The sequence below is a fragment of the Pangasianodon hypophthalmus genome, chromosome 16 (assembly GCF_027358585.1).
Source record: "Pangasianodon hypophthalmus isolate fPanHyp1 chromosome 16, fPanHyp1.pri, whole genome shotgun sequence".
Taxonomy (NCBI): Eukaryota; Metazoa; Chordata; class Actinopteri; order Siluriformes; family Pangasiidae; genus Pangasianodon; species Pangasianodon hypophthalmus.
The window spans coordinates 5,655,117-5,670,546 of NC_069725.1; the positions used below are offsets into that span (position 1 = coordinate 5,655,117).

Genomic DNA, 15,430 nt, shown 5'->3' on the forward strand with positions numbered 1-15,430 from the left:
CATATAGTGGTAATACACAGATGTAGTATTAATAGATATATGTATAGTAGTATATAATAGAAATAAGCACATGTATAATAGCATATAGGAGCAATAGTATAATATAGAGTATATAGTATATAGTAGTAATAGACTTGTGTATATAATTATATAGTGGTAATAATAATATAATAGTAATAAACAGATATATTAAAATATACACTATATGGCCGATTCCAACACATCCGATTCCAAAGGCATGGCATTAATATGTCGGGAGAGGAGGCCTGGCGTGCATTTGGTGTTCCAGTTCATCCCAAACGTGTTCAATCAGGGCTCTGTGCAGGCCACTTGAGAGCTTCCAAACCAACCTTGGCAAACCATGTCTTTATGGATCTCAGGGGCATTGTCATGCTGGAACAGGTTTGGGCCCCTTAGTTCCAGTGAAGAGAAATCCTAATGCTACATACAAAGGCATTCTAGACAATCATGTGCCTCCAAATTTGTGGCAAACGTTTGGGGAAGGCCCACATATCGCGGTCATGGTCGGGCGTCTACATACTTTTGGCCGTATAGAGTATTAGTAATAAACATACAGTACGTATATTAGTATACAGTATAGTAGTAATGCACAGATGTATATTAGCATATAGTAGTCAAAGACAAATATACATCAAATTAATGTCATTAATATATAGTAGATATATATAGATGATAGTAGCATACAGTAGTAATAGACATATTTATATTAAAATATAGTAGTAATACACAGATGCATATTAGTATGTAGTAGTCACGGACAAATATACATTAGTATATGTATACTAGTAATACACAGAAGATGTATATTAGTGTATAGAAGAAATAGACCAATATAAGTGTATATTAGTAATATAGGAGTAATACTGTTATATATAATAGTGTAATTACTATACTGAATACATGTATATTAATATATAACATTATAAGTAGTTTAATAGACAGATGTATAGTAGTAACAGATATATAGTAGGTTATTAGTAATGTAGTAGTAATATTAGTATGTCATAGTATATTTAAACAAATAACAAGTTAGTATAATAAACAGATGTATATAGTAGTAATAGATGTACTTTACTGGTTAATAAGGAGAAATGTAGTGTACCACCCTTGTGTTGCATCATGTGTTATACACTACATTACGAATATTGAGAGATTTCTTCTGAATCAATGTTTTCACAAAGTTTACCATCCAGAATAAAACTTCTCTAACATGCTGAGGATTCATGCTGATGAGTCATTTGCTTGCAGTGATTCAGGCAGTAATGTTATCGCTTCAGCTCAGCCTCTGGGTAAACACTTTGCATTTCACGCCATTGCATAAGGAGAGATGTAATGGCATGAGACAGATTTGGGGGTGCCGACTTAATAAAGCCTGACTTACCTCTCTACGTTTACTTATATAATTACCTGCAATTATTTAGAGGTTATTTCATATCTGCTAAAACATATTGCGTGCTGGTTCCTCTATAATGTACAAAATGTTATATTCTGATATATGATATTATGAATTATAGGACATTATTCATTTTAAATGTTGCCAAGATTTATAATAGTTGAGAGGCAGTTATGAAAAATGATGTACTCAGGGCTTGTGATGTTCTAAAAGCTATAGACTGAAAGTACAGACATGAAAATAGGAGAACACATTTTATTTAATAGCGCTGTCATGAGTAAGAGATGAGTGTGTCTGAGTGAGTGTATCTGTGAGAAGAAACGTAGAAGGGGAAAAAAGAAAGATTGCCACAGAAACTCTCTTGTTTCCCTATTCACTGATTACACACTTGCGATTAGTAACGGTCTGAAGCACTAATGTAATTTTGGGAGTAATAAAAATGTAATGAAGTAGGAAATAAAAAGAAAAAACATACACAATAATAAAAAAAAACTTTGGTAACTGGTATAGCCAATGATACAGAAATTAGCAAGTCTTGAAATATTTATTACACCTTCACAGACATTCCACAAAAAGACACCATAGATGTTTATTTATCCATTGGGATAAAATGATTTAATGCTTTTTTTCTTAAGACCTGGACACTTTGAGACACTGAGAGATCCATTATCCAAAAGCCAATGTCATAACCATGCTTTATTGGTTTGAGATGTTCAAAAACATACATAAATAGTAAATCAATAGAGCAATAAATAGATAAATATAATCATCAATATCTTTAACAATCTGTCTGCCATCAATCTGTAAAGTCCATTAAGACCCCTCATTGGACGGCGCCGATGGTATGTACAGTGAGGGTGTGCACAGTTCATATGAGGTTTTGAGGAGGAGCAGAGAACATTTGGACGGAGCATAGGGTTAGCACGACGTGAACGTCTTCCAGAAGAAATTCTTACACGGGGCTTTGCGGTCTCTCTGGGGCAGCTGCGCTAGCCGGTTGTACACGGCTCTCTCTTCCAGACGAGACTCTATGGGTTCTTCCTCCTCCAGAGGAACGAGATCTCCGGCCAGCATGCTGTTGTCCATGCCGTCAAGCAGACCAGAGACCAATTTGAGGATCAGCTCCTTTCGCTCCTTACTCAGTTCCTGAGGAGAACAGAGTGGGTCAATGATTGAGAAGTGAATTAATGCCCGAAAAAATAAATTGTGAGTCTAGTTTCCAAAGCCAAAACTTGGCTTGTCATTTTGTAATCACATTTAGATTTTCTATTTTTGTCACTAGAAAGGCAAATAGTTTTAAATGACACTCAATTTCACACGTCATTTTAAGTGTTTGTTTCTTAATCTGTATTTTTTTATGCTTTGATATTCTTGCTTCATTTTTGAAAATCCCATAGCGCTTTGAGTCTAGGAAAAAAAAATTATATTATAATATAAAATTGATTTAGTTATGATATTACAATACATACAATTTATTATTATTATTATTATTATTATTATTATTATTATTATTATAAAGAATCACATCCACAATCTGCTTCATGCAGCTATAGAGTTTTGAAAAGCCAGCAGGTGTTTTGGACTCACCCTGGTGTGTGTGGGACTCCTTTCCTCCGCTGGAAGCACAGCCGCTGCTCTCACACTGTACAGCACCAGCAGCAGAGACACTAAGCTGGCTAAAAGCTGCATGCTGACACGACGACTCAGAGAGTGGAGAGAAATAAAAAACGAGAGAGAAGATGAAACAGAGTTCACAAACACCAAACAAGTGTTCAGACTGCGTCAAAGTCAGCGAGAGTCAAAAGATGCTTCGGTCCTCTGCTGAAGTGTCTTGAGCTTGGGATTCAGGTGGCTGTGTCTTATATACCCCAGGCTCCTGTTGACGCAGGGCTTGGTGGATGATGGGAGGGGGGCTGGGGGAGTAGGAGGGTTAGTGTCTAACAAAAGCACAGAGTAGTTAACCTCTTAACAAACCCGTCATCTCAGTGGCGTGAAACGCCCATGCCACCACGTAAATGGGCCTGACAGCGGAAAAAATTCAATGACGACAAATCCAACCTAGTCAAATTCATTACGCAATGCTATCAAAGCCCTTCTGCTGTGCATCATTTAACTCTAAGTGTAACAAATTCATCACCAGGATGCCAGACATCATAGATTGGAAAACGGATTTATACAGAACATTGAACAAATCAATATTAAATTATAGCAGCTAATCTGTTTACAGCCAATATCATATGGTAAATACATAATATTAAGATAAACACAGTGTTACAGGCGATTGATTAATGTTTTATGATGGGGTTTTTTGTCAACATTATTATGCCCTGCGTTTAGGATTCTTATTCCTCCTGTGTGTTCACGGGCTGTTATTGAACTGTCTGACACCTGAGATAGCTCGGTTATCGGTATTATTGTGGGGGAAAAAAGATAATAACAGGGTCCTCAGCCTGAAAATAACTCAAATGAAACAGAACAATCTATGTGCAAGCAGATGATCATTTACAATCAACAAATAATATAATTGTACATTGAATTAAGAAGAGTTTCATCAGTGGACCACGGGTATGTACCACGATCAATTCAATTCAGTTTTATTCGTATAGCGCTTTTAACAATACACATTGTTACAGAGCAGCTTTACAGAGTTCTGGATGTAGATTTAGATCCGTAATGAGCAAGCCAGAGGCAACGGTGAGGAGGAAATCTCTCTGAGATGATGCGAGGAAGAAAACCTTGAAAGGAACCAGACACAAAATTGACCCCATCCTCTTCTGGGTGTCACTGGATTGTGGGATTCTAAATCACTTTTCTACACCTGTGTACTATAAGGAAAGGATGCTGAAAGGATGTTCGGTATGAGCATACTGAGTCCTGGGATGAGCAAACGACAGTCTTTATGATTACAGCAGCAGTTCTTAGGTACAAATCTACAGTATCCAGGTGACATTATCCAATGAAATGAGGGTGAGACTTGGGCATCAATGTTTTTGGGGAAATGCAAAACTTCTGTTGTGCTTTTACATTTTAAGCCTTTTTAAAAGTTTTTTGTGTATGTGTGTGCTAATATCTGATCTGTGCATTTAGATTTGGTTTAAAAAAAAAAAAAAGACCAGGCTGTTGGAGTGCTTAATGCAAATATCACAATGTGAAATGTCACAAAAAGAGATTGCTGATGAGCTCTTGCATAATAGGATATTAGTGTAATTTCTAAATAAATACATAAACAACATCAAAACAGACAAAAAGTCAACCATCCTCAACATTACTTCTTGTATGTGGTAGGTACCAGGTGGTCAATCCAGAGAACTGACACAGAGCTGCAAAATTAATGGCACCCCTCAGGAAAATAGGGCACATGTTTTTGTTCTCATAAAAATGTTTCTTTCTAGTAATAGTAGGCTACTTTCTTTAAAAAATAAAATAAAATAAATCATTGACAAATAATACTTTAAAAGTAATGCAAATCAATGCAAAAATAATAATTGCTCTTAATTGCCAGTTGCGCTTGATCAAATATGAAGTTGCACACATGTAAAATCCATTCATCATCCAACACAATAGAAATAAAAAATAGCTTTCAGTAGATATCCAGTAGATAGACCTGAACTTTTAAGTCATGTAGTTGATTAAAAAATACAAAAGTAGTTAAAATTACAATCAAACACAGTGAAGATGGTGAAGGAGGGGAAAGAGCCTATAAATCACAGCTGCACAGTTTAGTTCATTCTTGTGGTTGTTCAGTTACAAAATCATAAAATGCCACTTTCATAACCACAGGTTTGGAAGTGTTGCGCAAAATAGTCACAAAAAAGAACAACCAGGATATTTTAAACCAAAATGTGCGTAAGATCTGGAAATAGGTGGAACGTTTTTAGAAAATATTGATGTAAAGCATAAACCCAAATCAACACCATTACAGGAAAAGACTCTGTGCTGTTATCCTCAGTCAGTTTATTCTTCCCAGGAGCAGTCTCGGTGAATATTACTTGTAGGGGTTCCAGTAAATGAAATACAACTATACAGCTTTGATATATGTTTAAATTTTATACTATATTTTACTGAATATGCATTTCGTAATGTGTTTTTCATCATTTACTAAATGGGTGCCAATAATTTTGGAATTGACTGCAACTAACTTTTTTCTCATTCAGTGATCACCATCCTGATAGACTTGACGTAATGCACAAAGCTGATTTGGTGTTAGTAAACGTGTTGTTAAATGCGCAAGTCGAGCCCAAGCTGAGCTTGTGGAGCTGAGAGCTAATATTCGAGGCTTTTCCATTTTTCACAGCAGCTTGACTTCAGGCCCTAGAGCTCTGCTGAGATTAATATAGTGCCGACATGCTCTTGCTTCTGATGGAGTGTGTTTGAAGAATTCATGCCAATTGACCACTTCTGAATCACACCATCACGTGGATGTAAAAAAAACACCACCTACTTCTGTTGAGAAAAGCCTACAGTTTAGTCTAGAAGTTTACACTTGACTTTAGTTCTAGGTGATGACAGGAACATTTACCTTCTTAGCAACAAAGTGTGTTTGAGCAGGTGGTACTGACTGGAGTGTTGTAATGACTAGAAGATGTTTCAGAAATAAATTCCAATCATGAGAGAGAAGTGAATATCTAAGATTTTCAAACTAACTCGACTTATGACTATCTACATAACCCGATATATGACTATCTTTTCTATAATGTTATAGGTGAATGATTTGCATTTTATGTATTTTTATAGAAAACTCATTGAAAGATGTTGGCTGTTTGTGATAAACTGGCTAAAGGACAAAGTTTTATTAGTGTACATCACATCAATTTCACACCAGGAGATTTATATATTTCCTGTATATCTGTTTATGTTCTATATGTTTGTACATTATACTCTCCACAACTACTACTTCCTTCATAGACAAGATGGAGTTCCCAGAAAGCATGGACAAGATCTCTGGAAGGTTTACTGATGCCATCTGGTGGTTAGATGAGAAACTGGAGGAAAAAATAATTAAAATCTAAATGGCAGAAGACTATGAGTAAAGGCAATTGCAATTAAAAAGGTTTATATTAACAGTGAGTTGCTTTCATTGAAGCCCAGCAAATTCCCATTATAATACAAATTTACTAATAGTGTACCTCAGGCTTTGAATACTTAAGGCTTCAATTCTTAAGGCAATGATTTGATATTTGATGATACAACTGATTCTGCTATGATATTATATGATGATGTGATTTGATTTTGTAGCCTCAGATCTGTGTGTCCAAATTTGTTCAGACTCTGTGGTAGGCTTACCGTGAATTTTCAAATGATGACATAGAGAAGGACTATTTTAAGTATCAGAGTTATAAATCAGATTGCTAGCCTGTTTACACATCACTTTATAAATATGAATTATTTTTAAGCACCAGTTTTCTGTCCTTTTTGATAATAATAATCCATTAATGATTGTTGCCTTTTAAATAGATGCATCGATCCAGATCGTCCGATTGTTACACCCCTAGTATTTAGTTAGTTATGTATATGTATTTCTGGCAAAATATGATTAAATATGTATTAACTGCAATTATACCACATCACTATTGAATTCTCGATTCTGATTGGTCAGACAGTGTTGATTAATTTCCTATTTCTAAATGCCGTCTGCGAATCACGTGACGGGTTTTTATAAATGCACTCATTCGAATAGGTTATTGCTTCTATAGTAACAACTTACATGTGGACTTGTATGGTGGATGCTTCACATACGCCTATTTTTATTGTTGATATGGTGAAGGTTTCTAAGAGGAGATGTTTAACATTTTTTGGAATGAGTCTCCAGTGTTAGTGCTTTGTAACACTCAGAGATAAAGCTGTAATTTTGAATTTTCCAACATGAGAAAGTTTTCAGGACAGAGTGTTAATAAGTTATTAAGTGTTATTAACTTCAAGAGAGACAAGAACAGAGACCGGTGAGGGAACTGCTCTACTCTAAGTGATAACAAGAACTAACTTGTTTCATGGACATTCCACAACAGTAAATGTAACTATAAACAAATAAAAAGTACAGTGTGGAATTATTTAAAGCAAATGGCAAATTGCTGTGGTATAAGAAGAATAAAACCTTATGGGGTGTGGTGTTATAGGAAAATAATCAGAATTCTATCAGTAACTATCAATCACTCTGTTGATTATTATCCTATTACAGTACAACTCCAAGTGTTTTATTCCTTACTTGCATTTACAGTAAGCTTGTAGTTTATACACTTTTTTACTCTCCCAGAAAGACAAGACAACACACTTCTTTATTGTGTTTTATTTTATTATTTCAAAATCATGCTACGGATTTCACAAAATTAACTTGAATTTGTAGATACCAGATTATGGGGGAAAAAAAAAAAAATAAAATAGGTACGTGCCTGCATATAGCAACACAATGGGTACAGGACGATGGCATAAACCCACAGGGCCTAAAAGTTATACTGCTAATCGACGAACATGTAAAAACTGATCATACTGATTTAACTTGGTTGGGTGATTGGACCCATCGTTGGACATTATGTTAGGAACCTAAAACCACATGTCACATCAGCACAAAAGATCATGAGTTGTCAGTTTTAGTCTACAGAGTTCACATTCTTTCTGAAATCATGACCCAAAGCCAACAAGTTACACACTAAATACATTTTGAGCACACCATTGATATCAATACAGCACATAATTCAGAAAGTTTTATACAAAATATTTTCTTTCTATCCAAGTCACTTGCAACATTACAGTTTGTGAAGTACGAGAAGTAAAACACGGCACCTTCCTTAGCCCAAACCGTTTCAGAATAAGGATTAAGGATCAATTTAAGTTACTCACAAAATCTGTATCAGTTCATATTTAATCATAATGATGCATATTTACTTGTAACTTTTGAACTTGATGTTAATTTGTATTAGCCTGTTTTTAGTAGTATTTCAATGTTTGTTAACTCTCTACTATGGATTAATTAGCCATCAATCTGCCATCACTCAGTTTACTCAAAATCCTTAACAAAGCATGCTCATGGTTCAACAGCCACCGAACCCAAACGCTGCGTCTTCAGTTTGATCGCTTATTTCAGAGAACAGAGATGAAAAGCTCAGGACAGAGCCGCAGTGGAATGTAACACAAAATAAAACAATGTTTGCACTGACCTCGTTATGACCGTCATATCCCATGTCATGTAACATGTACGATGAGAAATATCTGGCACGTTGTAAATTGTGTAAGAAACTGAACACTATGGACGATGTACCGAAAGAAACAAAAAGCAAATAAATAAAGTCTTTAGGAGATTGGAGTGAAAACTGTGCAAAATGCACATAAATTCCCTTTTCTTGACAAAGAGAGAGAGGCGGTTCACATAACCCCACACACACACACACACACACACACACACACACACACACACACACACACACAGCAGTTGCACTAACGGCTTCGCCCTGATTTCACAAAGCAGCGTTAAGACAAGATGGCAGCCAAGAATCCAGTTACACTTCACTTAGGACCTGGGAAGAAGAGAAAGAAGAGGAAGAAAAAAAAAAAAAAAACAGGTGAATACAGGTTATTACAGCTTCAGGGATTACCACAACAGCAGTGTATGCAGAAAAACAATGCTCATGTCAACATAACACAACAGCCATTTTAAGAAAGATGGTGTACTGTATTTCGTACGGCAAAGAGCAGATGTTCTCAGTTTTGCATTATTCTTCATACTTCAATTAATCATCGTGATTTCATTCAACGAATTCATTAGTTTATTCACTGTTCTTGGCATTAAACATATCATGTGACTGTGCTAAATCTATTCATTTTAGTTACTACCTGCAGATTGTTGTATTAATGTTCTTTATTAATTGTTATACTAACAATCCTTTACCACTTATCTTCAGTAAGATTCTTTTTTTGTTGTTTTTTTAATCCCTTATATTCATCCTTGTATGATTGTTGTTTTCTTTGTCTAATATTTAAGTGTTTATGTAAGCACTTTTTTGTGATTTTGGACTCAAAATAAAAACTGGAATAATAATAATAATAATAATAATAATGTATGGTGAAGTTATTAGTTTAGTTTTGAGCACTAAAGCTGATTTTTTTTTAACTTTAATTGACTGGGACAAAGCACTGTAAAGCATTAATAGAGCAAACTATAATACAGTGCAAAAGTTTGTATACCCTTCATGTAATAAGACAGGACATATAGCGTGTTAGTTTTTACAGATCACTAGCAACAAAAACAAAACGTGCAGGTTAATACTATTAAACATTAACATTAAAAAACAAAAACAGCATTAGTTACATTAGTAAAATTTTGCACATCACTTTCTGAATGAATATTCTTTAATTACTTGTCTACCTACCATTTGCCTACAGAAATGTCTCCAACTGTTCCATATCCTCTAAAAACTGATCCTCTAAAAGCTGGACAAGCTGAAGGGTTTTAGTAAAACTCACTTTTAGTTCCCTGTTGATTTTTTTCCTTATCATTTGGATTGTTATTTTGTTTGAAATGTGTATACTCATTGCATTTTGTAAATAAATTGTGAACTAGATGTATATTCCTTCCCTCCTCCATGCAAAAGCTATGGGGTAAATTTTTATACCCAGCTATATACTGCTTTTTGTTTTTTAACTGCGACACAGAACTAATTTTTAGGGGTTGCTTCTCACGCTCCAGTGTGCCAAACAGTTCAGTAAATAAGGTAATTGGCCACGTTTACCTTTCTGGCAAATTCAGGTAGAATAAAAGCAGCTCGGTGGATTTCAGGGTTGTAATATTTGAGGTCCATGCTCTCGATCTCGTCCCTCGTCAACTCCCGTACCGGCTCACGGAAATTCGTTTCCTGCAGAAAGTAAAGCACATAAACAAAAGAAAGCTCTAGAGATTTTCAAACACACACACACACACAAATCTGGAGGGAGGGGTTTTTCACCGAGTTTTTACTGCAGAGCATGAAGCCGATCTGGCCGCTCGGGTACGTAGGGATGGTGCAGTAAGCGTAGTCCACTACAGGGAAAAGCGACTTGCAGAAGATGCGCATTTCTTTGATCAGCTCCAAGTGAAGCCACTGACACTCTCCTGTAAAACCAAAACGAGCATAACTTCTGATCAGACATTCTTCTATGACATCAAATAAACATAAAACTTTATAACAGGGGTATTCCGCTAAAATTTATAACGGTACAGTTACATGAAATTCCTTGCTTACAAAAGTCCGGATAAGCAACTATCATGTCTGATATTCTACAATCGCAGGCAATCGCAGGTAATTACAGACATGTTTTAATGTTTTAATTAATAATTAGTTTATGGCTGTAAATAAGACAATCCAAAGTGGTTATGTTTTGTTTCATAGTTGCACTTCACATTACCACTTTTGACTAAAGCCATGTAATCTAAACGGATGAGACACATCTATTTTGAATTTGATGCAGGGGAAGGAAAGACACAGTGCTTTCACTACGGCATTTTTTTTTTTTTTTTCCTTTTCCTAGCTACAATATTTTTTCAAGTACTCAGTTCAGTCCGCTGAAACACTTTACTGGGTCCGCTTCTGGATGGCGGTCTGCCAGTTCACAACCCCTCTTTAAAAGTGTGTGAGAATGTGTATTAACCTTGACAGCAAAGAATTCCACCCTCACGCAGCGCCGTTTTCATGAGTTGATAGTAGGATTCTTTGAACAGGCTTTCTGCTGGGCCTGGAAACAAAACACAATGCAGTCAATATAAACAAAACATTTATACTTTACAATGGACCAAAGGCTAATTATAAAAGCAAGGCAAGAAAACGTGTCTTTCTGTGCTTACCAACAGGGTCTGAAGAGTCCGTAATGATGACATCGAAAGCATCCTGATTCTTCTTCATAAACTCAAAACCATCTCCTACATTCAGAGTCAGCTTGGGGCTAAAAAATCCCTTCGCCATTCCAGGGAGGTACTTCTTCGAAACGTTAATGACATCCTGTTTGAAACACACCACAAAAACTAAATAAGAGAACTGAAAGTCAAAGAGATCAGCCGATATATCTATTCTACAGACAGCTCAAGCAGCAGGAAACCTTAGACATACCTCATCAATCTCACACTGAACTACAGACTCGACCACTGGATGCTTCACGACTTCCCTCAGCACCCCGCCGTCTCCTCCACCGATGATCAGCACCTGCTCACAGAGACAAAAGATTATGTGAGGCACCATCGGGTGTGTCTGTATTAAAATGTCCATCTCCTCTAAGGCATTTCACAAGATCCATGAGCAAGATGTTCTGTAGAAACACAACATCACTCCTTGCTTTTACACCTGACAGTGCCGCATGGTATGCGAGGGTTACAAATTCAAATCTATCCATTAACCTGATCTGTGTCCATTTCCCTTTACTTTACGTGAGCCATGAAAGTAAGAGGTGTTCTCTGGAAATTGTGGGGATTTGATTAGTTATAGACCAAGTAGTAGAATATGCAAAATTCACAATTTTCTTCATTTTCAGTAAGCACTTTATGCTGGTCAGGATTGCGGGGAAACCAGAACCTATCCCGGGAACACTGGGCTGGGATGAGACACAGCAGTCCATCGCAGGACACCATCCACACACACTCACACACTCATTCACACCCAAGGGCCCATATGGAGCTGCCAAACCACCTATTGCCATGCTTTTAGGAGATAGGAGCAAACTAGAGAACCTGGAAGAATCCCACACAGACATTGGGAAAACATGTGAAACTCTGCACAGACATTAACCCTGGAGCTGTGAGGTGGAACCGCTACACCACTGTGCCACCTAAATTAAATTTAAAAAAAAAATTTTTTTTTTTTTTAATTTGTGTAAAATGGGTGTGGTGTTCATCACACTTACAGTGGTGAGCAAGTCAAATGAAGCCAGGGGTGCTAATACTTTAATCAAGCTTACTAATAATGGAGATAATGTTAAGAGCAAACAAAATTAGAACTTAAAAAAAAAAGTTTAAAAAGTTTTTTGTGAGTAGGAACTGTAAAATTGATCTAAGTATCAGTGACAAGAAAATATTACTGGCGATAAATAAAAATGAATATAAAATATTAAACTAATATGAAACATTGCCACCTAAATTCGTCCCACTTCTGACAACCACTACACTACTGGTGAAAACTGTTGTGCGTATGTCCGTTATTCATTCCTCTTCAGTGTCCACTGTATCCAGGTCAGGGTCATGGTGGATCAGGAGGTGGGAGGAAACCCACAGGGACACTGTGAGAACATGTGAAACTCGGCACAGACAGTAACTCGATCTCAGGATCAAGCCGGAGACCCTGGACTATAACAATTATGTTTTATAAAACGAGGAGCCAGGATGAAATTACACAGTCATTACCTTCTTAGGGCAAGGGTGGCAGCACAACGGGAGGTTGGCGATCATTTCTTGGTAGGAAAATTCATCTCGTTCTGTGCACTGGATCACGCCATCCAACACCAGGACGTTGCCATAGGTCTTACTGCAGACAAGAGCAGAAATACAGTAAAACAAGCAAGCATGGTCAATGGTGCCTGTAATCCACAAACTGGAAAGATTCATACTTACAATATTACGCTTGGTTTTTAATATCTGCAGAAATACACTGTACTGTAATGACACTCGGTTCTTGTTTTTACAAATTCAGAGTAATAACATGGGTTAAATGGGTTAAAGGAGTTTTGTTTTAGAAAAATCCAACTACTATTAGTTTTGTTTACACAGCAGACTAGAATAAGGAATAAAAATGGCTTCAAGATAATCAAGATCCAAACTCTTTCTGTTTGAGCTAGGCATTTTCAGGAGACTTCAATCTTTTTTTTAACAGGCTGGTTGAAATAGCCCAAAAATGTTAGAAGAAGGAACCATTATCCTGCTATTTTCACTCTGAAACTAGATTTTACAGATTTGTCTAGTAATAAAAACTGATTTAAAAAATTACAAATAAATCTTTAAAACATTCACTATTACTCATCAATAATAACACTTGTACACCTGCTCATTCTTGCAATTATCCATTCAAGTGACAGCAGCGCAGTGCTTTAATATAATGCACAGCAGTCTCTGGAGTTCACACAGAATGGTGCGAAAAACAAAAAAACATCCAGTGAGCGTTAATTCTGAGGATGGAAACACTTTGGTGATGAGAGAGTTCAGAGGAAAATGGCTAGACTAGACTGCTCTGGCGGGAAGGCTCCGGTAACTTACATAACTACTCTACTACAAACGTGGTGAGCAGAAAAGCATCTCAAAATGCTTCAAACCTTCAGGAGAATGGATTAGAACTGCATAAGACCACATCGGCTTCCACTCCTGCCAGCCAAGAACAGGAATATGAAGCTTCAGTGGGTACAGGACCTCCAAAACTGGACAGATTATGATCTTTTTTTCCAATCTTCAAGCCTTTTCCATGAATGAGCAGGTGTACAGGTGTTCCTAATAAAGTGGTTGTTGAGTGTATAGCTGTATTCTGCTGTTGTAGCCCTTTCGCTTCAACATTTGACATGTGCATTCTGAGATGCTTTTCTGCTCACCACGGTTGAACAGAGTGCTTATATGAGTTGAGCCTTCCTGGGTGTGATTTTTATTATTATTATTTTTTTTAACAGTGCTGGAAACCCACTATTATCAAAGTTAGTATGCCTATAAATAACATCAACTGGAATCTAATCCTACAGTGTTAATATAAATGGGATCAATGGGTGGAAAGTTTAGAAAAATGAAAACACTGTCTTAAATAAATAGCCAAATAGCATAGTATTGTACACATTTAGTGCAAAAAGTTTATGAACCCTTCTATACAGACTATGTATGTGACTATGTAAGTCACATGTGGTTATTAGAAGTGCTCAGTATTGTAAGGAGAACTCAGTGCATAGAGAACATGTGGGATCTGGACTCCATGTCTACCAGTTTGCTGACCACCTGGCACTGTTCCTGGTGGCTATCTGGACAATTTGTGATCACCAGGCTTCAGTCTTCTCATCAGGACTGTTCAGTGACTCATAGTAAACTGTTCAACAGCTAAAAAAAGGTTTATTATGTTCAGATCAGTGCATGCCACGTTACACAAAGCAGTTAATCAGTTAGCCGGCAGTATGCTAAATGCATGCATGCACACACACACACTCTCTCTCTCTCTCTCTCTCTCTCTCACACCCACACTCTCTCACACACACACTCACACACACACACACTCAGGCGCGCGCGCAGTTATTTCAGGAAACCTCAGAGAAAAGGAAGAGTTAGGAATCAATGAGAGCACATTAACATTCACAGCAGGAAGCTCCTACACTGATCTGATCTTCATCTTGATCTTGATCTGAGCCTCACCTTTTAAACACCATCACATCCTGAAATTTGGACTTTTTCTGATACAGAACCTCTTCTACCTGAAGACTCATGGCTTGACCAGGCCATAACGTGCACGTCTCAGTGAACCAGCCGTCTTTAATATTATCCATTACGAAGAACCGTTCAAAACAAGTCGGCTCTCTGAGCTCTAGCGTGCTTCTTTGAAACTACTAGCTAAGTGTGTGAGTAGTCACTCAGCAAATCTGACACGTTGGGCGTCTCTGACCACAGACAGGAACTGACCAATAGGAGCGCGCGTTCGGCAGCGCTCTGTGTGTGAACAGCCAATCAGCTTCTGTAACGTCAACACCCTGTACAAGCTAGTTCGGCTTTACAGTGGCAAAGCGGCTGAATTGCCAATGGCTCCCTGCAGATTATACAGTGCACTAGGTAGGACGTAAGAGACTTTATTTTATACCCTATGTAGTGCACCTATATAGGACGTAAGAAGGCATTTGGGATTGAGCCAGTTCACCCACGTGAAGGTTGAATCTGACGTCAACGTGCAACAGGAAGAAGAGCTCCAAAACCTTTATGAACATGAGACTTTCTTTAATAAATTATTGTGTAGATGAGCTGAACTAACAAGGATTAAGTTGAAACCTGATCATTTAAGCTAATAACAAAGTTTTTTAGGGGGTTTTAAGGATTTGTAAACATAAGTTTTATTC

At 37.0% G+C, this 15,430-nt stretch overlaps 2 protein-coding genes across 2 annotated transcripts; both read right to left on the minus strand.

The window, feature by feature from the left end:
• Positions 1 to 1,939: 1,939 nt before the first annotated feature.
• sst7 (somatostatin family member 7) lies at positions 1,940 to 3,697 on the minus strand. Its single transcript, XM_026920350.3, has 2 exons — positions 3,002 to 3,697; positions 1,940 to 2,560 (listed from the first exon to the last, which is right to left on the minus strand). The coding sequence occupies exons 1-2, from the start codon at positions 3,101 to 3,103 to the stop codon at positions 2,333 to 2,335; spliced, it is 330 nt and encodes a 109-aa protein (XP_026776151.1). The 5' UTR covers positions 3,104 to 3,697; the 3' UTR covers positions 1,940 to 2,332.
• A 3,984-nt stretch (positions 3,698 to 7,681) lies between these two features.
• On the minus strand, positions 7,682 to 14,977 carry srm (spermidine synthase). The gene is made up of 8 exons (XM_026920143.3): positions 14,739 to 14,977; positions 12,768 to 12,888; positions 11,485 to 11,577; positions 11,223 to 11,376; positions 11,030 to 11,113; positions 10,348 to 10,493; positions 10,135 to 10,257; positions 7,682 to 8,922 (listed from the first exon to the last, which is right to left on the minus strand). The coding sequence occupies exons 1-8, from the start codon at positions 14,867 to 14,869 to the stop codon at positions 8,905 to 8,907; spliced, it is 870 nt and encodes a 289-aa protein (XP_026775944.1). The 5' UTR covers positions 14,870 to 14,977; the 3' UTR covers positions 7,682 to 8,904.
• Between the last annotated feature and the right edge of the window lie 453 nt (positions 14,978 to 15,430).